This window comes from Scheffersomyces spartinae (assembly GCF_019049425.1).
Source record: "Scheffersomyces spartinae strain ARV_011 chromosome Unknown scaffold_6, whole genome shotgun sequence".
NCBI lineage: Eukaryota > Fungi > Ascomycota > Pichiomycetes > Serinales > Debaryomycetaceae > Lizanozyma > Lizanozyma spartinae.
The window spans coordinates 45,615-71,972 of NW_025065053.1; the positions used below are offsets into that span (position 1 = coordinate 45,615).

The window sequence follows — 26,358 nt, forward strand, 5'->3', positions numbered from 1 at the left end:
ACTCAATCTAATTACACTACAACTAGTAATCCCATTACCTAATGGATTTAAAGTAAACGTATCATATTGTGACGTATCACATTTCTAAATGCTTTCCAATACTGTTTCGGACGGAGATAAGTTGGACTTGTTTTTAAAGAGTTCGTTTGCTAATCCATTGGAAACCTCCAAAAAGATCAATCACATTGTGGCAAGCAGTAAGGAGATAGAAACAATAGCAAATAGGCAATTGAATGAGCTACTGACAACCACCACCGCTGTCAATAATAGTGAGCTTGTTTATAATAGTTTTGCTTGTTTATATCTACTTGATAAACTGGGTGAAAAGAGATGCTCCATAGCCAAACGTCATCAACTGTATGTTGTACGGCTTTTAGAGACCAAACAACTTGCACAGTGTTTTAAGCATTTGGTATTGGCCCGCAGGGCACTTGGGAAAAAGAAGCCAACATTCAATGGAAGTGTGACTGTTAGCGATTTGATAGACGCTGTTGAGATTGACCAATCGTTAAAGGGAATCATATCTGTTGGTATCACATATTACTTTGTAGCGCTTCAGGCCATTTTACAGTATGTTTCCATCAATGTGAAGAGTTTACTTGCTGGCAACGATCCTTATATCCGGAGGGAGGATATTCAAAGTATAGTGCATTGTTTCCATTCGTCCAGTACTTTCGGACAATTGTTGAGCAAAGAGGGTGATCATATTGAGATTGATCATAATCAATCAACTCGCTACACAAACAATTGTATTAAGCTCATTAAAGGATACTATAAAGTATTCCAGGCTTTAAATGTACGAAGCCAATGTCAACTACCGGAAATAGTTGTTGCCCGTGATTGCATATTGCTTAAACTAATGCAACTTGACAAGTCAATAGAGAAACAACAAATACAATCCTATGTGGACCTAATATCATATGATCCACAGCTTGTAAAGTTTGTGGAGGATTTGTCTATTCCGGGTGGTCACTTTGATATTTCTCTTATTCAGATACACTTTAGGAGACAGTCGGCTTCAGTTTGTCCCGATCAGGCAATTGAAAGGTTTATGGTTGATCCATCGCCAATTGAGCTTGAAAACGTTAAGTATGGTCTATTCACTGGTCAAAAAACTCTCTTGGAGAATGACACTCTTTTAAGAAAGCTAAGCAGATATTCCATCCCATTATCGACAACAGGATTCGAATTTGCTAAAGCTGTATCAAAATATTTGCTGACTGAATTAACATCTCCTTCATCATCATCAGGACTGAAACAAAAGCTCAATTCAATACAACTTAGAGCTATCGATACGTTTCTTACGTTCTTGAAGAATGCAATGGCTACTTCAACCGCAAGTCCAAGCTCACAAATGGTGTGTATAATTCAATCACTACATGACCTACTCAAGCTTGCAGAGTCTACTTCAAGATCTCGAATGCTATCTAATTTGCTATACAATTTGGGTAATAGGTCAAGAAACCCCAATCATTGGAGTTTATCAATCCAGTACGAATGTGACATTTATAAGTGCTCCCCTACAAGTGAAAACTGGGCATTTTATGAAACAAAGGCAATGAAAGTTAGCAATGTTCTTCTTGGTATGGGATTTGCAAAATCTTCCTTAACTATAATGTTAGATTATTTCCATACTTCTCAAATAAGGACGGAGAGTACTTTCAAGTCACAAGTTATTCACCTTTTTGTGAAGATTATAACAAAGGATAATGGTTTGGTAATAGATAAATTGAAATCTATGTGTAAATCAAATCTTGTGTCCGAGAAGTATTTGCTTCAGTTAATGCTACAAGTGTTCCAATACTGTGAAAAGCTACTCGATGCAACGGTGAAGACAACTGTGTGTAACACTTTGATCAAGACACTATCCTTTCAAGATCCCCTTCTTCAATTACAATTTCAACTAGGATATTATCATACAAATGGTATAACAGAAGTCATGGATCTTCCTTTGTTGCAGGATATCCCTGCTGGCTCCATCCTCAATTGCGATTTATATCTTCAAAAGCTCACACACTTTGGTTGGAGTGATCTCTTGTATGATAAATGTCAGCTTGAGTTCAATTTGTGGGCAGTCCAGACTTCTAGTATAGACAGTGTGGGAGATGATGAGATAATAAAATCATTCATTCTTTTCCTAGAGCTCAATGCATTATATGGAAGCATGGTGCTCAATATCAACAAGATAGTTAAGATGAACATATTAAATCCTGAAATGATATTCTTCTTGAACTATAAGTTGGCTGTGGCACTCTCTCGTCTTGGGTTTTATGGAGATATGTACAAGCAGATTAAGTTGTTGATGAACGTTATTAAAGAGAACCGAATAATATCAATTCCAAGTATCCTTTCCTTTAAATTGTTACAGTTGGATTATGCCATATCAATTAGGAATAAAGAAACCGCAATATCTCAGTTTAACAAAATACTTAAGTTTGTCAAATCAAAGCCAGAGTTGGATATTTCTGAATCAACAAAATTGTCCCTTCCTGAGAAGTTCCAAGCACTTTTATTGTTAGCCCATTTTCAAACGTTAAGTGCCAAACTTAATATTTTTCTTGAAGATTATGTGGGTGCTTATAGAAATTGCAAAGTTTCTTTGAAGATTTTGAATTCAATAATGGTTAAATTGGGACCTAACTTTCCAAAAATACAATACACTCATATTAAACTGAATGCTGTTGTGTTATTACTTGTGTCTTATGTCTCCATTATCCAAAACTTAAACTACATGGGAGTTTCAAGGGATATCAGATTTTATGTTAGAGGGTTGCTGGAATTGTGCTCTTCTTTAAATTCCCCAGTAAGAAAGGTTTTGGTGCTTTATGAGATAATTGGCCTTTCTTTGCTTTTAAGAAATTCTGAAGAGGTATCCATTCATTATGAAAGCTTCGTTGACCAATGGCGATTCAGTATTGTGAGTAACTGCGCTTCCTTAGCCACAGTTAAACAAGCTGTTGAAATTCTTCTTGGGAATTCTGTTGGGACAATTAATATACAATCGTGGAAGACATTAGATGAAGTAGGTGCATCTAAAATTTCTAGCCTTACAGCTTTGAATGAAAACTTTGTATTTGAGTTTCAAAAGCTTTGTCGATTGGTAACTCCCAACGTTGCTTATTTGAACCCTAATATTACTTCAAAAAGTGAGAAGGATGATGTATTGGATCAAGTGAATATAATAAAGGAGAAGATATTTGAATATAAATCTTCGATATTTAAGAGTTTTGCATATTTATGCCCTGGAGCTATAAACGCAATTGAAGGTGGTCAACTTGAGGGGAATGTTATGCAAGCGTTGGACAAGCTTGTGTCATACAAGGAGTTTTTGATTCGTCTTTCGAAGAGTAAAGTGTTTCACGACTGTCCAAATCTTGCCAATCAAGAAGTCTACAAGTTGTTGCATCTCTGTTTTTCATTACTTTCCCAAGTGACAGCTCTTAAACCAGGTTCAACAGCTTTGAATGATTTGCTTCAGCTTCAAGATTCTTATTTAGAAAATCCCATTGATAACGAAATGAAGATTCACAAATCCGCTCAGGGCTACAAGCAATTATTCCCTGATAAAATTAGCATTGACTCTTATGCTGAGACTGAATCAAAGCTTGGGTCAAATTTTTGCAACAATTTGCCTGCAAATTGGAAAGTAGTAGGGATAGACACTTGTCAATTGACAGGAGATTTATTGTTGACTGAATGTTCAAAGGGAAAGGAGCCCAGATTTATACGACTTAATGTTGGTCGTTTCCATCTTAGAGACAGATCAATACCTTCGATATCCATAGATGATTTGTGCAAAAAGTTTCAGCAAATAATTCAAGAGAGCAATCTCACCACGAAATCAGCTACTACTTCAACAATCGTAACTAGAGATGATAGAATTAAGTGGTGGAATCTTCGATTTACTTTAGATCTGAAAGTGAAGGAGATTTTGCACTTCTTGGAGAAATATGTGTTTGGTGGGTTCAAATCTGTGTTCGAGTCAAATGAAGCGGACGATCAAGCATATCTCAAGTTTAGAGACTCCTTTCAAACTTTATTGACAAGATCCATAAAATCTTCCAAGAATATATTGTTTGACGATAGCATCATTAATTTGTTTTATAACTTGACAGACTTTGAAACCAGTGATGTGGAAGACTTGTTCCAAATCCTTCAGGACTCGGTATTGGCATGCGATATAAATGCGAAACTTGACCATGTGTGCTTCTTATCTTCTGTGGAATCCCTTTTCAAACAATTCAAGAGAAACAAGCATCAAAAGGACCATCATATAATTTTGGTTCCTAACGGGATTTGTAATCATTTCCCATGGGAATCGTTGGAATTTTTAAAGGAGAAATCAATAACCAGAGCCCCTTCTTATTCTTGGCTACAAAACATGCTTGAAATAAATTCAATTCCTGAGTATCCCAAGACCTTGTACCTCGTTAATCCTGATGGAGATCTACAAAATACAGAAAACAGATTACGTCCTATAATTCTGGCTAAGAAGTCAGAATTATGGTATGGATATGTGGGTCAGGTTCCTGTTGAAACTGAACTAATGAATAAACTAACCAATAGTGATCTTTTTCTTTACCTGGGACATGGATGTTGTCAACAGTATGTCAAACCTGGCACCATGTTTGAATATAAACTTGTTAATGGACACAAGATTCCACCAGCCTTATTGATTGGATGTTCATCTGCTTCATTAAAATCTAATGGTATATTGAATCCCACAGGTAGCGTACAGAACTGGCTATTGTGCGAATCTCCTATGGTTATTGGGAACTTATGGGATGTCACTGATAAAGACATTGATATGTTTAGTTTATCAGTTATGGCTAAGGCAGGGATGATAGAGAAGAATGCTAAATCGGCTACATTGAACTTTTCCCAAGCAATAAGCAAATCCAGAAACAGCTGTACCCTCAAATACTTGAATGGTTCTGCTCCAATTATGTATGGGTTACCATTAGCCATCAGAGACACCCGCACACCAGATTTTGCTCCATGAAAAGTTGGAACTGAAGCAAAAAAATGTAATTGGAAATTTGACTTAATTTATTGTTATATACCTATAAAATAGTACCTTTAAGTCCCTTATGGCCTTTTCCTCAAAATTAGAACTAGTTTTTGTTTAAAATAATATAGTTAATACTGCCGAATTGCATTAGTTTACATTTTTGGTTATTTTTGTCGTATTTGGAGTAAAACTTCTAGCTACTAACAAGTTTATTAATCAATGTTAATAATAGCTTTAATATCGGTGGAAACACCAAAAAGACAAGCAGTTGACTTTTGGAGTTACCCTCACTGCTTATAAAGTCTGGATAGTGGGTTTTAAAAGTATTTCAGCTAGCAATTACAAGTGGGCACTTTTCTAGGTAGTGTGAAATACTTTAATAAAGAATATAATTCGGCAACTTGTCCGAGCGGTTAAGGAGAAAGACTTGAAATCTTTTGGGCTTTGCCCGCGCAGGTTCGAATCCTGCAGTTGTCGTTTTTTTATTTTTTATGGTATCACAATGCCTAACTGCAAATGACATAACGACAACGACCTAAATACCATTTAAGCAATACCGTTTTAATTTCTGAAACATTGCAGTGGGCTTAATGTTAGGTATATCACCGTCCAACACGATGACGTTGACCTAGAACTCAGAAAAGTTCATAATACTTTAGTTGCCTATAACTTTAAATCCAATGCGTTTTTTATTCGGCCGACATCGGTATTAATTTGTTATTGCCGATCTCAATGCTTCGCATAATAGAAATTCATTTGCAAAGGAACATCTCTGGACTTGATTGCACCACTTTGATGATTGGCATCTCCAGTGTGTTTTTCTGTACATTTGGCTCAAGTTCACTCTCTCAATGAAATCCCGACTCACCTTTACAATTAATCAATTGCTTTTCAACACGGATATAAGGATACTTACGAGTATATGGCTGTAAGCAACTCATGTTTTAATGTCTTCTATCTCCTGATTTCCACTATCTTAAGCGACAAACTTCGATGCGGCTGTAGCATTTTGTGTTGGCTGCTGACCTTACTCGTTTTCTGATGCAGGTACGATATAGATTGATGAATTCCTAGAAACAAGCAAGTATAAATAACTGTTCTTCGTGTGAAACAGTACTCTAAAAATATCCTTTTATTAACTCAATTGCTTCAGTACTTCGTTAGTTCTTTTTCAATGAGTGAATTAATGCTACACGAATGAATAAGTAGAATAAAAATCTAGAGCCCCGCACACCAACGTATTCGACAGCCATGCCTGGGATATAGAATACGATAAAAAGTTATAGCCCTAAAGCACTCAGTTCTTATGTGCCATAGTTAAATAAGCGGAGGCTATCAATAGAATAGATCAAACAACTGTTGTGGATACAAGACGAGGGCCCATACAACAAGATGCTAATTTTGTTACACAAAGACAAAAAAATGTGCAACGCTTAGATGTTTACTATAACTATGATTTACCCCCGTTAGTTAAACAAGAAATCCGTGATAGTTTAGTGGCTAGAATTACCGCTTGTCGCGTGGTAGACCGGGGTTCAATTCCCCGTCGCGGAGCACTTCTCATGCGCAAATGGTTTAGTGGTAAAATCCAACGTTGCCATCGTTGGGCCCCCGGTTCGATTCCGGGTTTGCGCATCTACTTTTCTTTTTTGTAGTTAACTTATATAATATTTTTTTTTATGGTGAATCAAACGATATTTAGTGGTCAATATGAAGCTGACAATTTCTTCAACATACAAAGAAACAAACTCCCATTAGCGGACATTAATGCTACAGAATCGGACACAAAATGATTAAAAGATGTTTACGAACCTATTGTCAGAAGTCCGTATATGACACTGTTGAACTGTTCAAAGACTCCATGAGCAGGATGAGCTCACCAGCAATGATCTTAACCAGTGGTATCAAAGAGTGCACCAAAGCTAATAAAGAAAATTATAATAGAAATGCTATTCCTAATTTACATGGGATGACATTGGGATCAGTTTCCTCATTAAGCATTCAACCGTTCCCATTATTACAGTTTAATCTTCATCTTCCATCATACACTTCGTCCTCGCTTCATGAGTTCAAATATTTAGCACTCCACTTGCTACCTGCTACGCCTAGAGCTGCCCAATTGGGACGAACATTTGCCAGCGGAGTCAAGACCACCAGAACAAAATTTATACCCGATAATGTCAACGTTAAAGATGACGGAGAAGTGTTTCATGAGATGACTACACCTTTTGAAAAGCTACGCGAGTCACATGATTGGTTCTACCATTGTATAGAGGAAGATGCCATAAAAATACCGGTGTTAAAGGAAAGTGAAAGAGTATTCATCTGTAAAGCAGAAAACCATATGATCGTTCATGATCACGAATCTTGGGTAGTAAAAGTGTTGGAGATTTTAACTCCAAATGAGAAATATTTGCATTCAAAGACTGGAGGTCTTATATATTTCAACCGATCTTTCCACCAGGTGGGTCAATCCCTTAGAGATTAACGTACATATTAATAATATAATATAATATAAATATAAATATAAATATTCAATTTTTCATCGTAAACTCGTTAAATCATCATTGATTACTCTCTTCGATCAACTCGTAATCTGATCCTACTAACTCTTCAAACTTTCTTTGCAACTCAGCTGTGGATTCAAATACTCGAGGAATTATGGTATCTATTTTATCCTTTACCTTTTTGGTTCGTTTCTGGATCTTTCCTAACACTTGGATTTTCTTCATATTCTTCAATTCACAGTCTAGCTTGTTGATCTCGTTCAAAATCTGTTGTTCCTTATTGGAGTTCTTTTGATTCTTGCTAATTATATTTGCATTTTCCAACTCGGCCTCTTTCAAAAGCATTTTAACCTCGTTCACAGCTTTCAAATACGCTTGTTCGTATTCCTGATCTAAAGCAGCAAGTTCTTGTTGTAATTCGGTTTCTTTCACGTTCAATTGAATTCTGCTGGCATCCTTGTTCTGATCCAACTGTTCCACCGCACGCTTTAACTCTTGAACCTCAGCTTCAAGCTGATTAACTTGGTGTTTTAAACCTTTCAACTTCCCAAATATACGACTTTCATTGGGTTGCTTACCGTTATACTTTGCAATTCGATTCTTAAAAGCATCAATAGTTTTGGTCAACTCACTGATCTTCTTGTGCTCATCCTTCTTCATCTTTTTGTAGCTAGACTTTTTGCTTGAAAGCAATTCTATAGTCAGAACCAACGATATTTGAAGGGTCAATAGACTTGAATTCTGCTCACTAGGCAGTTGATTTAATACCTTATCTTTATTGGGAGTAGTAGTACTGATAATCAAATGATTCAATAACTGCAGTTCGTGGAAAATATCTATTTCATATTGAAATAATGCTGATAGTCCATAAACCAATAAATAACATTCGTTGTCCACTTCACAGATCTTGAAGTACATCCAATCAATGCTGTTGATCTTGATTCTGATCTTGCCAATATCAAATGATTGATTTTTGGCAAACAGCATAATGTTCATTAAGATTTTGGAGTCATCAATGGTCAAAATACTGATTTCAAGTTTAGCACTAGGTAATGCAAGAAACTCACCTCCATGGGTCTTTCTTCTCGTCATTTGGCCATCAAATAAAGAAGTATATTTCATTGCTGCCTTAAAGGAAGCCACCACGGACCAAAATGGTTGGATAGTAATCATATTATCAATAATTGTAGTTGAATTACCACCAGAATTCGATTCTGAATATGCTATATTTGAGTCGGACTTTTCATTGTTAGAAGAACACAATGAAGGGTATTTGGAGATAGGATTAAATGACCTGTTTCTATTAATCAAAAGCTTATTATTGAATGGCTTTAAAATGAATACTTCAAAGTTGTGTAACTGGATAGAATCGCCCAGTATTTCATTCTCAAATCTTTCATTCTGTAGTACTTTGCTCAAGTCAATTTCAACCAACTCATCTGGAGTTTCCTCGGTTAGCTTTAAAGTCGAAGAGCTTATGGAAGCAGGTAATGTGACTAGTGCACTACCATTAACATGTGTAACGTTGGATGAGACTTTTGTAGAAGGTTCATCGTTGCCTGTAGACAATATTGTGGTTGTTGTGCGACTTGTTGGCGTAGATGTTGTGGTTGTAGTAGTTATGATATTGCTGCAATTATCAACAATATCACTATTATTATTATTGTTATTATTGTTATTATTATTGCTGGTGCTGCTGTTATTATGATTTGATAGCAGCGTATAATTGTTGTTATTGTGGATTGGATTATTGATATGAGCTCCCGTTGTAGTCGCATTGCTTACTAGAGAGGAGTCTCCATCTATCAAGGTCGAGATTTCTGCACTGGTAGAAACAGTATGGTGATGATGAATGGCTCTATTGCCTCCTCCTCCATCATCTAGTTTCATGACGTTGTAATTGGGGGCATGGAAGTTGTTCTTATTGTGACTGTTGGAATGGAAAGAGTTTCGATAAATGGACGATATGACAACGTGGAGACATAACACAAGATATAGTTCACTGTATTGATTAATGGAATCTAGAGCTCCATGGTTCATTCCTAGAAGCCAATTGACACAATAAGTAGTATAATTAACAATCAAATAACAAGCTATGGAATTCAATAAACCATTATTGAGATGCTTATTCTCAAATTGGATCTTAGATGCAAACTTTTTATTGGATATGGAGGTGACAGAATTAATAGACGACGACCCTATAATGTCTGCCAGTATAGTTGCTTTCGCTAGTATCACCAAATGATTGAAATAAACGTTACGTTTATGGAATGAGATGTAACGAGTAATGGAAAAATAAACCATGGAATTGAAGGCAAGAATGGCAATAAACCTTCCTATAGCATTGATAGTCTTTGAAAAGTCCACCAATTCCCACAACCGTCGGCCAAAACCACCACCACGACCCAACCCTCGTGGCTGCAGACGACTACGACCACGACATTCTTCGTCGCTGTCAACCAACACAAACAGTGCAAGCATACGTACATAGACAAAACTGGAATCTGCAAATATGTAAAGGGCCAATAACGGAGTGGCTAAGTTTTGAGGTAAGGACATTAAAATAAACACTAAAGCAGTGATATCCCGAAGTGACGATGTCGGTAACGGTTGTGAGGAGAATGCTGCATAATGAGGTGACTTCAAGGCTGAATGCTGTTGGTGCGCTCCTTCCATATGGGACGCGATGTATGTTATCTATGAATGTTACAAATAGCACCTTCTCCCACTCCCACAGTAGAGTCTTTTAGCAGTAATATGAATTTTAAAGTATTTTGCATGCAACAAATCAATTCAATCTTGCCACAAGATCTTTCCCACTATATATAGACAATGTGGATATATCACCTCTTAGAATCCTTTGTGTTTGCTATTAAATTCACAGATGATGAAATGCTGGCGATTTGTGGTTTTGATACCTGTGCAGGCGATCTTGATGATGCTGAATGATATTTAGCAGTTGTACGAATTGTGGAGATCGATATTGATTGCTTACCATTGATCGATTGAAATCTTCGGATCAAGTGCTACTCTTTGGAGACACAAGTGCGGGTAACCCCAGAACTAGTTGTTAAAAAATTTTCAGTGCCTCTGGATTTGGGTAATGCTTCACGTGAGCTGATTCTAAGGTACGCTGCAGCTATGACGTACCGTATACGAATGAGGTCTTTATTGTATTGTATTCCCAAGGATATTTTTGGTATAAGGAAGCTTCCATCCACCCGAACTCATCTAGCACTAAGATTTAAGCATTAGTGGATTGGAAGACATGGCCCTAACCAAGTCCAAATGCTCGTAACTGTAGTGTTCTATACTCTGAAGTTATACCATATTTGTGGCGGTGTGTAGTGCCTGCAATTCGAATGATATGCTTGCAGCATTTCGCAGCAGAAAAGTAAATTTGCTGCTGGAGTTAACAATTCACGTCAATCTTAATGTAAAATTACCTAATGCCAATGCTATTGCTATGTATTAATGATTTTTTATTTAAAGGTTACCCATGTTCGTACAGGACCGTTTAGGGGTAACGTTTAAACTAAATACGCAGCTGGTCCCATAACTACACTAATCTTCCGCAGCAAACAAGTCTACCACCAGGATATACCAATTAAAAGCAAAACTAAAATAGTAGTTCCAAGAAGTGGTAGCGCACACCGGGCTGTGTGAAAACGTAGCGATAAGCCATTTCGTACAGTCTGGCCCGGATTAACCGATGCCACAAGGATAAATTTCCTGCTTAAACAAGGCAGAACAAACAATACTAAAAATAATTCTATCAAATATAATCATCAACTATATAAAAAGACTTGCACATCGCGTACATTTCTTTCTTGTGTGAGTGTGTGGAAATTTAAAATTTTAGTTAGCACTTAGTGAATAGCCATGAGAATAAGTGCAGTGTTAGCTTTAGCAGCAACGAGTTTTCTTAGCGCCTCAGCCGATTTCGTTGATGTCATTGACTTCACCAACTTGGGGTTTCAAGGTTATTACTATGACGTCAAAGCATTTAAAGATGTGACTAAAGACTCATGTACTTGTGAAAGAGGTGATGCCGTATCGTTCAAGGGTCCCAATGCACCATTGAATGAAGCTCTTTCTGTTCATTTCAGAGGTCCTTTGGTGTTGAATGAATTTGCTTACTACACAACAGATCTGTTCACCCTTGGGCTGAGCTCAAGTTCATCATGGAATAGATTGACTTACTACAATGCCGAAAAACAAGTTGGTGAAAATATTACTTTTCTTACCACTGCTGGTGAGTACTCTCCTTGTTTAGGGTATGCTTTGACATTTGCTGGTGCCAATGGTACAAGTGCAGCAAAAAAGGCTACATTGTTAGAAAGCAATAACAAGATTTACTCCAACGAAGAATATGCCATTTTCTCAAACGTATCATGCGATAGCTCTGGTCCTAATAATGACTGTGGTGTGTACAGAAGTGGTATTCCAGCGTTCCAAGGATTTGCAGGAACAGTTAAGATGTTTTTGTTTGACTTTGAAATGCCAACAGAGGATAAACTTTCAAGCGACGTTTCCAACTATGACATGCCTGCAATTTGGCTTTTGAATGCCAAGATTCCAAGAACTGCTCAATATAGTAATAATGTCAATTGTTCTTGTTGGAGATCAGGATGTGGTGAATTTGATGTGTTTGAGATTATGAACACAACAGAAGCCCTTAATTTGTACTCCACCGTCCACGATTACCAAGGTACAGGAGACATTCAAAATGGTATTGCGGCCGATAAGTTTATTGAAAGAGATCTTACTGGTAACATGAAGGGAGGTGTTGTATTCGATCTGAACGGAAATGCCGCAGTCTTTGTATCCAACTCTACTCGGTTTGATTCAACAATTAGTGGATCAGACATTAACTCTTGGATTTCAAAAGCAAGTGCTGATGGTGGAAGCGTAAGTACAGCCTTATCGAGCGCTACCAACCCACTTCCAAGTTCAACATCGAAGAAATCTGGCGGAGCTAACGTTACTCCATCAATCTTCACCAACTTTGTTGTTGGAGTTTTGGGTTTGGTATATGGGTTGTTTTAGAATCTAGTTGAGTTAACTATATCGTATAAAAAAAATGGTGTTTAGAATAAGATCACATAAAATTTAGCAGAGATTATTTCCCTTGGCGTAGGTAATCGGTCAACTCTGGAATTATATTATCTATTTAAGGTAGAATAGAATTGAAGCTTAACTCAAAATGAAAATGTGTTGCATGGATATTCCTTATTACACAATACTTTTTTTTACCCCCCTTCGACTGATATACGTCATAAACATTGACGTGCAAAAAAAAAACTTGGTCTGCCGAGATCACCCATCCTGTGTGATGGTGCCAGCGTGCCTATAATGCCACATTAAGACAATTCCATATTACAATACTAGTGCAAGTGCAGCGACTTCTGTTCTAGGAAATTAGGTGGATAAAGAGGAGGGGAGATGTCGCTTAATCTTGTGGTTAATCTTGTGGTTCTAATAACATTAGCTTTGCTCGCAAGTACATGTAAGGCAAAAGTAAAATCTATAAGGTAATAACCTTCGATAACACACATATTATCACCATTAAAAGTCATATAAGCATCACTAATACTAATAGTACTTACACCAAGATTAGCATCAATATCTGATAGCGGTGCTTGACATGTGTTATTACATGGTGGTCCAAAATTTATTGTCGCATTGATCTCCGAACCCAGGCATGTAATTACTTTACCGGAAACAGTCTATTGTTGTCTCGCAACCAAGGAATGAAACACCAATTTAATATTATATTAATAATAAGCTTCTTTTCATATTAAACTCCAAGCCACCACCTGCAGTTATTCTGCTGCATAAAGTTTAGGCTACCATCATCGTTAAACCTCATCATTAGTCGGGTTCTGAAAACCAATTGTCCCTGGATGTAGTTTGAACAGAATTAGATCCACCACGGTTTCCAATTAAGTCGAAGCCATAAACAATAATTATAATACATAAACCAATACACATATTCTACATTGCTTACATATGTAAGTATTAACCTTCCATATCTTGTTAGATCATTGACCAAAAGGGGGGCTGCTCCTTCCTGGTCCGGAGATAACCCAAACTCATTCTTCTTCCCACCCCTTCGTAGTCCCCCAACCGTTATGTCAGGACCTCATCGAATGGTGTCTTGAGTTGTATGGTTATGGTTGGTCCCTTTTGCCAAAAAAGTAGCCACATGTTTCGCCCTTACCTTCTAAGTACAAGCAGAGTATCGTTTAATATCAATTAATAATAATCTATCCTATTCTAATTCCAGCTTGGTGTTTATGTAATCCCTTTCCGGTGGAGTTTAATTTTTTTTTTTGCTCGCATCAAAGTTGAATGTAACAAACCTCGTTTATGAAGCGACGTTGGCGTTTCATATCTGCCACTTGAATCGGTTTCAAAAGCCTAACCCCTTCCTTACATTGTTTTTATTTGAGGCTTGTATTAATTAGGAATCGAACCTATTGTGATATCTTCGTTATCATTGCATGAAACCCAAACATCAGCTCCCACGGAACTAAATGCATATTCACCATGAAAAGTGTTTCATCGGTCGCTTCCTTTGGTTCTTAATAGCTTTTCATATAAATAGCGGAAAATATTTCTTACACTTTAAGTCTGATCTTGTAGTAATTATTTTATCAATCAGTCATAACTTCCATTCCTTAGAAGAAACACCACTATCCTTTTTTGGCTTACCTGTTCTCGCCTACCAGGCAGTTATTTATCTTTTTTTTTGCATCAAGGCAATTCCTAAACATCCACTGAATAACCAGAATACCAATCAAAAAATAAAAACATAGTTTATATAATAGAAAGCTATTCGAAACTTATAACTTTAGGATCTATTTTAAAATTTACTATACATTGAATTATACCCATTCCTCTGAATCATCATGTTCTTTAAAGTCTACTTTGTGATTGCTTACTTACTCCTTCTGGCGTCTGGGTTACCACTTTCGGCACACCGCGAACCACCTGAAAGGTTAGAAAAACTTAATCGTCGTTCCAAAGATCACTCGATCGATTCCACACTCCTTCTTGGAACCTACGAAAAGCTTAACCACAAACGTGATATTCTGGCCCTAGACAATTTAAGAAATTTCAAACCAAAATTGGTTACTGATAAGTTTCAATTACTTTCCCCAGTAAGAGACCCTAAAGAAGTGTACCAAACTATCTTGTATAATCTCTTCAATTTGTACTGGGACGGAAGTGAAGGAAACTGGCGTAATAAATGTGGTGCTTCTGAAACACCTGTGGTTTGGTCCGTTGCAGTTGCCCTGAGGGCCATCTCCAACAGTGGTAACTTTGGAACCTCTCAACAAATCAATGATATCTTGAGTGCTCTCAATAAATATAAACTGAACACTTTGGAGGGTGCTTATTCTGCCCTGACAGCTCAAGATAGCGACGTCTACAACGATGATGTCAGCCAAGTAAGTTGGGTTTTCACAGACGTTTTAGGCTCGTACCAATCTCTGCTGCAATTAGGCTACAATGCCAATGATTTGATCAACTATTTGGGAACTCAAGTTAACCCTCAAGTGGGGGGAATCACCTGGAAATGTCGACTGCCTTATGTTTCATCTATCCTGACATTAGAAGCTGCCTTAGCAGCAGTTAGATACTATGAGATCAATAGTGAACCTTCGTTACTCACTTTTGCCATATACAACTTGAATTGGGTATTTAACAATTTGTTAGAACCTGATACCTGTTTCATTTATGATGGTATGTCTGCTGACACTCATGGAGTTAATAAAGGAAAGTTGACTTACACAATTGGTACTGCAATTTCCACAATGGCCTATCTCAGCAAGTATGATAGCAGCTATGACTGGAAATCTATCGCTTTAGGTTTTGCCTTGAAAGCTTTATCCAATGGAACTTGTGATAACCAATTTTTCCATTCAGATGGTGCTGATGTTGGTATTCTTAATGATTCCTTGGATCACTCTCATTTGTTATTTGCAGGTTTGGCAGATTTATTGGAGTTGACTTCTCCCGCCTCAGAATATGAGTCACAAGCTTATCAAATGTTCCGTGACTTTGTTCAACGTCAAGTTAGACATTTGTATGAAAAGTATCTTAACTCGGACATTTATATTGGCTCTGCGTGTCCTTCAACCTTATCAGCTCTTTTAGACTTTGGATCTTTGGTTCAAATCTTCCAAGATGCTAGTAGAGTGGTTGACGGAATCTAGTGCGTTATATCTCTGTATCATTAATTATTAATACACCTGGCACGATAGTTCAGGCATGAAATCAATGAAACTGAAAATGCAACAACACAACTCTTCATGATCCTTGTAAGAAATAGCCAATTCAGTAGCTGCATCTGGCATTTCAAACTCAGGCCATATTTTGGCCAAGTTAATCACTGGAACTGAATCACGAAACAGGACTAAGGATTCACCTTTCGTAGTTAATATTAAACCACGCCCTTTCTGTAATGAAATTGTGGATATTGCTTTATCAGGAAGCAATTCCAGAATTTTTTGCTTATACAAGTTTTCGGCAAGTTGTACAACATCTCTTTCCACTATAGAAGATAAAATTCCTCTGTTTAGTCTGTTATTGAACTTGAACTTGAAAGGGATAGCATATTTCCGCCACAGCAAATCTCCAAACAATACATGCTTTAAATAGTTCTTGTTATTGTAAACATACATTGGGGTAAACAGCGATTCTTCGTGCTTAGTTCCACCAATTAAAGGCATTAGGCCAAGCTGTTTGTCTTGTCTATCCTTACCTATAATGACACGCATCAAGGCTCCTCTGGAGAATTTGACAGCTGATGCCAGCTTACTTACAGCCGTAGTGAAGTTTGATGAACCCATTTGTACAACAGTGCTTTCTCTCGATGTCCTCACAGATGATTGTGTTGCTTCTAAGCCCTTTACCAAGGGGTTATGGATCAACGCATTCACATTATAAAACCCTTTGAGTTCTAAGTCCAGCGAATGTTGTTGACGTAGATGGGGAATCCACTTGGCTGGCTCTCTCAATACCGGGTGCTTGAGTATCTTATCCATGAAGGTGTATAATGAACGTTTATAAAAGAAGTTGTTTTGGAGCACAATTTTACCTTGAAGGCATTTTCGCACCCATTGAAAATTACTGCGACCAAACCAGAAGCCTCAGGTTTTGGTACCGCGCCACCTCGTTGTAGAATATTGCTGTAGAGAACTTCGCTCACAATCTTCCAGTCCTTTGACTATCAATCTAAAATGTTTGATTAGTGTTAGATATGATAATTGTAGAAATAATTATGTGAAGACTCCAAGAAATTTCACTGTGTTTTCAGGCTTATATGAACCTTAAGCTACGACCTCTACTACCTTCGATTCGCATACTTCATTAGACTACTTCACCTACGGAGAATACCTCTGTAGGTGTGAATTCACGCCGGAACCGACGTCCAACTATATACATCTCGCGTGACTCCAGACGACAAGCATCTGGTTTCATACGATACGTTTTCTCAAACATAAAGTTCATTCTTTTGGTCAATAGCTGATCTTCCTTTCCTGTGAAAAACTTCATGACTAGCGAACCACCAGGACGCAATAACGAACACGCAAGAATGATTGCCCCGTCACACAATTCCATGCTAGCATAGTGGTCGTTGTCACCAACACCCGAGGTATTCATCATCATGTCACTGACAATAAGATCGACTGGACGTTGTTCTGACAGACACGAATCGAACTGATGGTAGTAGGATCGTATTCCATTATGGGTTCCACGCGAGAGTATGTCTCCTTGAAGAAACGTCGCTCCCTCTGGTGGGCTGCAGTTTAGTAAATCGACACCTATAACCCGTGGTACTACACCACGCTGTCTACAACGTTCTAAGATCACTTGTGTCCACGCGCCAGGAGCAAACCCCAAGTCGACTATGTTTCTTGTGGATTTGTTAAGGAGTCGGAATCGATCATCAAGCTCCATAAGTTTGAAGGCGGCCCTTGAACGATAATTGCTAGCCTTTGATTCCTTAGTATACGAATCTCGTGTTTGACGCTCTAACCATTGACGTGATGATTTAGAGCTTTTAAACCGTATGCTTCGTAGTCCCCACATGATAGTAATTAACAATTAAGATATGATTTGAGTGTATAAGAATGCTCACAGGTTTCACTAATCTTTTTTTTTCTGTTACTGGCTTTCTATAGGGTTGGCTTAATAAGCTGTATGGTCCTTTACCTGATGATAATCTGCAACCTGTTGTATAGTACGCTGTTAATACCGTTGTAAGACTACAAGCAGTGATTGTGTGTGCTCTCATCTCATTCAGGAATCGAGCCCTTATGATATACACAAAGTGAAGTGCGATGGCATCGCACAAATTTTCATTGTGAACTGAACTTCCCTTTAACTACCACCTCGACTAACTATACAGCATTACAGACATATACCATGGCTTCAGAGGACCTATTACAGATATTAGAGAGTGCGCCACAGAAGGTGTTTGATGTGGTGCGTGAAGAAGATAGCAATACTGTAAGTACATACTTCTGTACGTTAGTTAAGCAGTTGCTTGACCCGGTATCCAAAGACTTCTCAGTGTTGGATGAGATCTACACTGATGGCTTAGATGCACAGCAAGTGTTTGGGCAATCAAAGCTTGTGTTGGAAGGGGTTTCATCAAAGCTATTGTTTGACCGTATACCAGAGTTAAAGGAGAAGGCTGGTGATAGTGAAGATGAAGACGAGAATGATGAACAAGACGCAGCGGAAGAAAGTGATATCAGCGGTGACGAAGAAGATTTTGCAAGTATACAAAGGGATGACTCCTCAGAAGGTGGAGACGATTTACAAAGTGACGATGATGATGTAGAAGAAGGTGTAGACGATTACAATGATTCTGATACACTTCACGAGAACGTCCTGGAAGACGAAGAGGAACAAGATGAAGGAGGTGACATTGGATCAGATACAGAGACTGTGGTTTCAGCCCCTAAGAAGGATGCTTTTGGTTTGAACGATGAATTCTTTGATATCGATGAGTTCAATAAGCAGATATTGGCATTAGAAGATACTACACAAAATAAAATCCAACATGACGATGATGCAGACGAGGAAGAAATAGACTATTTTGAAGACCTTAGTGAGAGTGATGAAGAGGAAGATATGCCTTACTTCGATGACTTTTATCAGAAACCAGGACAAACCAAAGCCTTCAAGAAGACACTGAATGATGGTGAAGACGAAGAAGAGGAAGACGAAGAAGAGGAAGACGAAGAAGATGAGCAAGACTTTGCTTTCGATGACGATGAATATGATCGTGCAGTGGGTGGGGCCATGAAAGACCTTTTCGATGAAGAAGATGAACAACCAGTTCAATCTAAATCGCTGGATAACTTGTCAAGATTTGAAAAAGAACAAAAGAACCTTCGTGCCGAAATAGAACAACTTGAAGCTGAATTAGTTGCAGAAAAGAAGTGGACCATGAAAGGTGAAGTAAATTCTGGGCAGAGACCACAAGATTCATTGTTAGATGATCCTGAGACCGCTGAGCTTGGATTCGATAGAGTGGCAAAGCCTGTTCCCATCATTACTGATGAAGTCACCGAGACAATCGAAAGCTTGATCAAGAGAAGAATCCGAGAGGAAGACTTTAATGACTTGCCCAAGAGGTTTATCACCGATGTTTCATCATTCCACAATAAACAAAAATATGAATTGAGTGAAGAGAAATCCAAGAAATCACTTGCTGAAATCTATGAAGATCAGTATGCTAATGTCGATCCTAACCAAGAGATTAATGAAGAATTAAAGAAAAGACACGATGAAATCAGTCAATTATATGCTAAAGTGTCCCACAAGCTTGATTCATTATGTTCTGCACACTATGTACCAGCTCCACATCAATTCAAGACAATTGATATCAAGGTAACTGATAATGATGCTGCAGCTATTTCCATGGAGGATGCACAACCTATCCATGTTGCCAGTGAAGCCACATTGGCTCCACAAGAAATCTATAAGATTGGAGACGAAAAGATTCCAAGTGCGGGGGTTAAGGGTAGATCAGAAGTTCAACTTAAGTCTGGTCTCTCATACTCCAAAGACGAATTGTCAAAGGAAGACAAACAAAGACTTAGAAGAGCCAATAAGAGAAAGAGAGCAAAGGAATATGAAAAGCGTCAAGATCATTCTGCACAAGTGGCTCAAGCTGATAAGGAGAAGGGTAGCACTGTTGCAGCCAATAAGAACCCTAATAAGAAAGCTAAAGTTAGCGAAGTCATGGATACATTATCTAAGGCTAAAAATGTTACTGTCATTGGTAAGAAAGGTGAATTACGGGATGTTAAGGGTAACATCAAGAAAAACAAAGGACCGCAAACCTCCAATTCATTCATGCTATAATTTTCTTCTTGCTTATATACTGTATACTACTTACCCATTTCATCATAATAATAGAGACATGTACAATATAGTTAAGCCTTGTACTGTGCACTTAAAACGGGGTAAGTCCTATGCATATGTAAGAAAACACAATATTAACAACCAATGAGAAAAGCACTACGAATACACAGAATATCTCAAAATATTCAAAAAGCAGACGGTAACATCAATTGTTTAGATAGCCTCATCTACTTCTCTAAACACCCGTTGAATCATCTTGTCTTGAATAATGCCAAAGGCTCTTATCGGAATTACATCTTACAACGAACCCTACTTTCCTGATGGAAAGAAAACCGGGTTCTTCGTTAATGAAGGTCTCCAACCGTTCAATGTATTCAAGAAAAATGGGTTCGAAGTGGATTTTGTATCTGAGACAGGGACTTTTGGTTTTGATGATAATTCTACTAGTAACGACTTCTTAAGTGGTCAAGATAGAGAAGACTTTGAAAATCCAGAATCTGACTTTAACCAGGCACTTAGTAGAATCAAAAAAACTTCCGATATTGACGCCAAGGATTACCTGATTTTCTATGGTTCTGCTGGTCATGGTACTCTTTTTGATTATCCCAATTCAAAACTACTGAAGGTTGCTACGGAGATCTACAACAATGGTGGTATTTTCGCTACTGTGTGCCATGGACCCATCATCTTTGATAACTTGATCAACCCAGAGACGGGCAAGTACCTTATTGAGGGAAAGAAAATCACTGGATTCACGGCTATTGGGGAAGAGATTTTAGGAGTTGCTGAAAGAATGGAGAAGGATAACTCTCCAACAATTGAAGAAGTAGCTAAAAAGTGTGGGGCTACTTACGTGGCTCCTCCAGGACCTTTTGATGCCTTCTCTGTAGTTGATGGTAGAATCGTCACTGGTACCAATCCAGCATCAGCCACAGCAACCGCAGTGAATGCTGTAAGGGCTCTTCAGGATGTCTAACTTGCGTTTAAATCGGAGTAGGTGAAGTTATGTAAAGAGTATGACCTAAATTTAATCGTAACCGCTTGATCTCTGAAACATTGCAACAGGCTTAATGTTATATATATGGCCGTGCATTACGATGCCAAAAAATAATCTAAAACTTTAGGTGATTTATAATATGTCGGGTGCTTATAGTTTTAAGTCCGATAACGTTTACATTCAGCAGACATCGGCACTAAACGTGAAATTGCCGATCTCAACTCTTCGCATCAGGAAATTTGCGCTTTCTGCTTACTCATATATCCAAAGAAATATCTCCGAACTTGCTAGTATTTCTTTACACGAGGCTATACCTAGCACTTTGTAGTTGTCATTGCATCATATAGATGATTGGCACCGCAAGTGCTCTACTGTCGAATTGGCTCGGTGTTCCATTCCCTCAATCAAACTCCGACTCTCGCGGTAACTTTACATTTAACCAATTGCTCTATAATTCGGATATAAGGTTACTCCATGTACTATTACATGTACTTGCATACATATGTTTGTAAGCAACATGTTCGAAAGTCTTCTACCTCCTGCACTCGAATGCCATCTGCTTTGTGATTTCAACTACTATGGTAGTTTAGAATTTCATAAGGACAATATTCCGATCGTTTATGATGCAGGCACATTGATTAATCCTAATAGCAAGCAAGCAAGAATGTATAAATAAAAGTGGAGAGCTATACACATTCTGAAAAACATACTAAATTAATCTCTATCAACTCAATTGTTTCGTTACTCATATTAAAAACTGACATTAATACTAATTGAAAATGGTTAAGGCTCTCATTGCAGTCTCCTCTTACAACGGTGTTTTCTACGACGACGGAGCCAAAACTGGTTTATTCGTTGTTGAAGCTTTACACCCATTTAACGTATTCAGAAAGAGAGGAATTGATGTCGTCTTTGCTTCCGAGACTGGTAATTATGGTATCGATGAACATTCCCTTGCTTCTGACTTTTTGAATGGTCAAGATAAGGAAGATTTTGAAAACCCAGACTCTGAATTCAGTAAGGCACTTAAGAACATCAAGAAAGCTTCTGATATTAAGGCTGATGAGTTTGATATCTTTTTTGCTTCTGCTGGTCATGCTACACTTTTTGACTATCCTAAAGCTACAACTTTGCAAAAGATTGCTGGTGAAATTTACGAAAGAGATGGTGTCGTTTCCGCTGTCTGTCACGGACCTGCTATCTTTGATGGTTTGATTGACCCATTGACTAAGGAGTACTTGATCAAGGATAAGAAGATCACCGGTTTCACCGATATTGGTGAAGAAATGTTGGGTGTTGACGGAATAATGAAGAAACAAAACTTACTTTCAGTGGAAGATGTTGCTAAGAAGTGTGGTGCCATTTACGTAGCACCTCCTGGACCATGGGACGATTTCTCTATTGTTGACGGAAGAATTGTTACTGGTGTTAACCCTGCTTCTGCTACTACTACTGCTAAAAATGCAGCTGATGCTTTTGAAGCCAATTAGGCTATAGGAAAGAATATATAATTTTAGTTAGTTACTATTTCAATGAATGAATTTATGCCACACCGGTGAAGATATTCCTAGCAGAACTTTTTAACATTGGCCTATTTCGAGTTAGTTGGGCGTAGCTCTTTCTGAAGTACATCTTATTAAAGATTTGGAAAAACTTGTTTACTTCAAAGGATGATTGCATGATACCTCACATTATTTAGTCATATAAGCTCTGTTCAACATCAACAACGGTCACACTGATTCCTGGCTATGGCTTCCTACTCCCACGCCTGGCTTCATTTATAGCCATTATCCGCGCTACCAAACTATATATATTCGAGATGCGGAAGGACGTACTCATATTTGTCTCCATTAATTTCGTTTGAACGGCCAATGCTAAATTATCACTTACTATAAAAGTCATCACTATAAAGCATCTAGGTAACAAGGCAAAAAACCATTGAAATAATTGTTACAACCTGTTCTCTCGTAAAAGGATATAGAGAATATTTCACAACAAAGAATGTGGGTACACATATTAATTATAACTGGATTTGTTGCTTGGTAAGGTGACTTGCATTTTGTAAACTCTACACCGCCACATGTCAGCATAAAATCATACTTTCATGAAAAACTGTCCGCAGCCGACAATACCGTTCCGAATCACTTGACCCCATAAGCTTGGGTGATATCACCCTTTTCTCTAATGCTTGCTCTGTTTAGTCCTCCATGAATTTCCAATTAGCAGTGGGCATCTAAATAGAATACGACAAAGTTGGCAAAATTGCAATGTCGCTTGATGAAGATAAGTGAGACGAGAAAATATATGGGTTTGCACCCAGAAGCAATCTAACTATAGCTAAGTAGCTTCTTTTTATGAGATCATACAGCGTTACGAATGATACCAATTAAAAGAGCAATTGGATGGTATCCAACCCGCCAGTTGTGCAAGGTACACCACCGCTTTTCACTTAGTGTTAAGCACGCAGGAGCCGTTATCCAGCATTAAGGCCGCAGCTTAAGCATCCGTCAGACCAAAGTCTTTGTTAACCCGGATGTTTGGCTTTTACACCTAAGTACTGTATAATATTAGTAAAATCTCAAGTATAAAATGATATAAGGAAAATCCTCATGGCCCAATGGTTAAGGCGTTCGGCTACGAACCGAAAGATTCCAGGTTCGAATCCTGGTGGGGATGCTTCTTATGTTTTTTTAGTCTTGCTCGAAGGTTGCATTTTCGATGATAATTATAATTTTTTTTCATTATTGAAATTGCAACCTATACTGTTTTATAGCTATGAAACCTACCTAATTCTAAATGTACATATATGATATTTATTTCTTTCAAATATCTTCATCCTCATCTTCTTCATCACTTGAAAGATCTTCATCATTCGAGTCCGAAATTTCATTATCGTCATCTTCATCGTCTCCCAGTCCACCTCCACAACTTGTGGTACCACTGAATTCATCGTCTTCATCATCACCATTATGCCATTCAACATAATTCTTGGCAACTATTTTCTTACAACTGGGCAAGACCAAAGGATCGAAGGGGAAATAAGCTTCCAAGTCTAAAAACTCTTGCTTTTGCTTGAAGTTCCCAACTGCTGAGGGCATTACAGATTTCCCGTTGTTCTGTAAAATCTTCTCTCTCTTGTTATGTTCAATGATGGAATAACAATAGCAAACATTCAACTTAGTTGCAATTTTGGCAAAGATAAATACCACAGATTCGTCACAGAATTTCAATGGATTAAATTTGGCAAGAATTGCTCGTTGGAAAAATTTATCCAAATCAGATTCCCATTCAGAATCACCAGCTCTTTGCTTTGAAGATCCTGTGCTGTTCCCATCAAGTCTCAACATTTCATATCTGAAACAAAAAATGTACAAGAGGGCTTGGAAGGCAGCATAGAATAATTTGAATCTTTCCATACCACCGGTACTCCTGGTGGTTTGCATGTTGCTATTCTTATTGCTTTCCATATCAAGAATTTCACATTCTCTTTCCATTACATATTTGTCTAACCAGGTAACCAAGTAGCTCACAACAAACACCACTTGGTTTTTTGATAAAGATCTTGCTCTAGCAATGTATGAAGATAAATATTGCATAGCTTTCAATCTTTTTTCCAAAATCTCCATTTGATTGAACGCCACATCAATTAGCATCACAAGGAATGAATCGGATAATTCTGGTTGGTATTGGGATATTTGGAAATGAACAAATTGAATCAGTTTAGTGAAATGGGTGGGTAAAATATGCGTTTTGAAAAGGGAAGTCAAAGTATTATAAAGTGGAACCCCATTACCTGAATTCAATTCGTTAAGACTAAAGGATTCTTCAGTCCCATTTAATAATGATGCAATGATAGAGTCTAATTTACCCACTAAACTCTTGATATGTTCTGGAGAACTGACAGTGTCTAAGATATACTCTTCTCCCATGAGTAAGTCGTCCTCATCGTCATTTTCAGCAGCAGCATCATCATCATCTTCATCATCATCACTATTATTACCACACTCATCTTTAGGGACATCCCCAACAAGGGTCAAATCAGCATCATCTGCATCGTCATCATTGCCATCCTCCTTACCATTAATCAATTCATCGATTTCTTCATCTCTTAAATAGTCGAGTTCATTCTGTAATTCAACATCCAATTTGATGCAGCATTCGAGAATCAATTGCCAAATGGTGAACTGTAATTCGGAACAGTAGGACGTGATGCAAAGGAGATTACCCACATAATTGGTTAATTCTGCTTGGGATGATGATAAATGGTGAGGGAAGTTCTTCTGTAATATACCTGGTAATGTATTGACTGAAGTGGGGATGATTTTAATGATTTTTGCAAGAACATCATGATGATTAATAATAGGATTTGATGATTTCGTTGGAGACAACGATAATGATAATGATGCAGATGCAGAGACTACCTGTGGTGAAACTTTAATGAATTCTTTGACTAGTTTTGACATAACATCATGCAAGTATTTGGGGAAGGATGATATTAAAACCGATAAAAAATTCGAATATAAGTCTATAAATACCACGTATGCTGATTGGTCTACTTGTTTAACATCTAACCATTTATAATCCAAAATAGCAGATATTAAACCTGACGATTTATTTATGTCAAATCTTGACACATTGCTTATTAGGGCTCTAAGAACCACATTGAAGGTAGGTAATGAGATCGACTCATGATGATCAAAAGGTAAACTTATTTTTGAAGTCAATGAATCCACTTGAAGAGAATCGTTCTAAAAATGTTAGTACCAGTCAAGTCATACAAATGCACATCAAGCCATATCATTGTAATGCCTATACATACCTTTTCTAGTGAATCAAATGCTGCTTTAACATAAGTGGCACACATCTTTTCGGAAAACTCATTGACAAGTTTATTATTATTATTATGATTATCGTTAGAGCTAGAACCAACTGTCTTTTGTTTCTTCTTATTTAAAGTCATCTCATCAAACGCGAACCGATTACTTGATGAGGATGATGATGGCGTACTATTTAATTTTCGTTTGCGGTCTATGGATGTATTGTGCACTGACATCACCATGTTGGGAGGAGTATGATAGTTATCAAACTTCTAATGGACTTCAATTGCCGAAATGTTCCTGTTGAAGGTAAATGTAGTTTGAAAGAAGGGGGTAGAAAGAGCATCAATTCTGTATGAAAAATTTGTATTTTCAAGTTTGCCCCATCGGTACTACTTTTGGATAGTATCGCACAAAGCCCTTTTAGGTGGGGGGAGGGGAGGAGTACGCACGACTAAAGATAGTGTGCCAAAGTAAGAGCACAGCATAAAGAGGTAGCAAGAGGCTACCATTAAGAAGGAGAACGTCATCAGTCTACTTAAAGGTTGTTGCCATTAAGACCTACTTTAAAAGTCAGTGTCAGTGTTAAAGAGAGGTACATTAACTAAGCGCAATCCATCCCACAGTTATTAT

General features: G+C 37.7%; 11 protein-coding genes and 4 non-coding genes across 15 annotated transcripts; 11 read left to right on the forward strand and 4 right to left on the reverse strand.

Moving 5' to 3' along the window:
• Positions 1–88: 88 nt before the first annotated feature.
• Positions 89–5,002, forward strand: ESP1 (separase; the record flags this gene model as incomplete). The annotated part of the gene is made up of 1 exon (XM_043194927.1): positions 89–5,002. The coding sequence occupies one exon, from the start codon at positions 89–91 to the stop codon at positions 5,000–5,002; it is 4,914 nt and encodes a 1,637-aa protein (XP_043050124.1).
• A 404-nt stretch (positions 5,003–5,406) lies between these two features.
• Positions 5,407–5,488, forward strand: KQ657_004249. Its single transcript has one exon. It is a non-coding gene; the product is annotated as a tRNA-Ser (tRNA).
• A 1,005-nt stretch (positions 5,489–6,493) lies between these two features.
• On the forward strand, positions 6,494–6,565 carry KQ657_004250. The gene has a single exon. It is a non-coding gene; the product is annotated as a tRNA-Asp (tRNA).
• A 10-nt stretch (positions 6,566–6,575) lies between these two features.
• On the forward strand, positions 6,576–6,646 carry KQ657_004251. Its single transcript has one exon. It is a non-coding gene; the product is annotated as a tRNA-Gly (tRNA).
• Positions 6,647–6,896: 250 nt separating this feature from the next.
• On the forward strand, positions 6,897–7,499 carry KQ657_004252 (uncharacterized protein; the record flags this gene model as incomplete). Its single annotated transcript, XM_043194928.1, has 1 exon — positions 6,897–7,499. One exon carries the CDS (start codon positions 6,897–6,899, stop codon positions 7,497–7,499), a length of 603 nt encoding a protein of 200 aa, XP_043050125.1.
• A 76-nt stretch (positions 7,500–7,575) lies between these two features.
• On the reverse strand, positions 7,576–11,019 carry EMC9 (Emc9p; the record flags this gene model as incomplete). The annotated part of the gene is made up of 4 exons (XM_043194929.1): positions 7,576–10,215; positions 10,437–10,459; positions 10,965–10,976; positions 11,016–11,019. The coding sequence occupies 4 exons, from the start codon at positions 11,017–11,019 to the stop codon at positions 7,576–7,578; spliced, it is 2,679 nt and encodes an 892-aa protein (XP_043050126.1).
• A 381-nt stretch (positions 11,020–11,400) lies between these two features.
• PGA52 (Pga52p) lies at positions 11,401–12,567 on the forward strand (the record flags this gene model as incomplete). The annotated part of the gene is made up of 1 exon (XM_043194930.1): positions 11,401–12,567. One exon carries the CDS (start codon positions 11,401–11,403, stop codon positions 12,565–12,567), a length of 1,167 nt encoding a protein of 388 aa, XP_043050127.1.
• Positions 12,568–14,432: 1,865 nt separating this feature from the next.
• Positions 14,433–15,743, forward strand: FAV3 (Fav3p; the record flags this gene model as incomplete). Its single annotated transcript, XM_043194931.1, has 1 exon — positions 14,433–15,743. The coding sequence occupies one exon, from the start codon at positions 14,433–14,435 to the stop codon at positions 15,741–15,743; it is 1,311 nt and encodes a 436-aa protein (XP_043050128.1).
• A 27-nt stretch (positions 15,744–15,770) lies between these two features.
• Positions 15,771–16,574, reverse strand: KQ657_004256 (uncharacterized protein; the record flags this gene model as incomplete). Its single annotated transcript, XM_043194932.1, has 1 exon — positions 15,771–16,574. The coding sequence occupies one exon, from the start codon at positions 16,572–16,574 to the stop codon at positions 15,771–15,773; it is 804 nt and encodes a 267-aa protein (XP_043050129.1).
• Positions 16,575–16,899: 325 nt separating this feature from the next.
• On the reverse strand, positions 16,900–17,151 carry MRM2 (RlmE/FtsJ family methyltransferase; the record flags this gene model as incomplete). Its single annotated transcript, XM_043194933.1, has 1 exon — positions 16,900–17,151. One exon carries the CDS (start codon positions 17,149–17,151, stop codon positions 16,900–16,902), a length of 252 nt encoding a protein of 83 aa, XP_043050130.1.
• An 807-nt stretch (positions 17,152–17,958) lies between these two features.
• Positions 17,959–19,911, forward strand: MPP10 (rRNA-processing protein; the record flags this gene model as incomplete). The annotated part of the gene is made up of 1 exon (XM_043194934.1): positions 17,959–19,911. The coding sequence occupies one exon, from the start codon at positions 17,959–17,961 to the stop codon at positions 19,909–19,911; it is 1,953 nt and encodes a 650-aa protein (XP_043050131.1).
• Positions 19,912–20,179: 268 nt separating this feature from the next.
• Positions 20,180–20,887, forward strand: KQ657_004259 (uncharacterized protein; the record flags this gene model as incomplete). The annotated part of the gene is made up of 1 exon (XM_043194935.1): positions 20,180–20,887. The coding sequence occupies one exon, from the start codon at positions 20,180–20,182 to the stop codon at positions 20,885–20,887; it is 708 nt and encodes a 235-aa protein (XP_043050132.1).
• Positions 20,888–21,687: 800 nt separating this feature from the next.
• Positions 21,688–22,398, forward strand: HSP31 (plasma membrane heat shock protein; the record flags this gene model as incomplete). Its single annotated transcript, XM_043194936.1, has 1 exon — positions 21,688–22,398. The coding sequence occupies one exon, from the start codon at positions 21,688–21,690 to the stop codon at positions 22,396–22,398; it is 711 nt and encodes a 236-aa protein (XP_043050133.1).
• Positions 22,399–23,511: 1,113 nt separating this feature from the next.
• Positions 23,512–23,584, forward strand: KQ657_004261. Its single transcript has one exon. It is a non-coding gene; the product is annotated as a tRNA-Arg (tRNA).
• Positions 23,585–23,730: 146 nt separating this feature from the next.
• On the reverse strand, positions 23,731–25,868 carry RRN3 (rDNA-binding RNA polymerase I transcriptional factor; the record flags this gene model as incomplete). Its single annotated transcript, XM_043194937.1, has 2 exons — positions 23,731–25,656; positions 25,728–25,868. The coding sequence occupies 2 exons, from the start codon at positions 25,866–25,868 to the stop codon at positions 23,731–23,733; spliced, it is 2,067 nt and encodes a 688-aa protein (XP_043050134.1).
• Between the last annotated feature and the right edge of the window lie 490 nt (positions 25,869–26,358).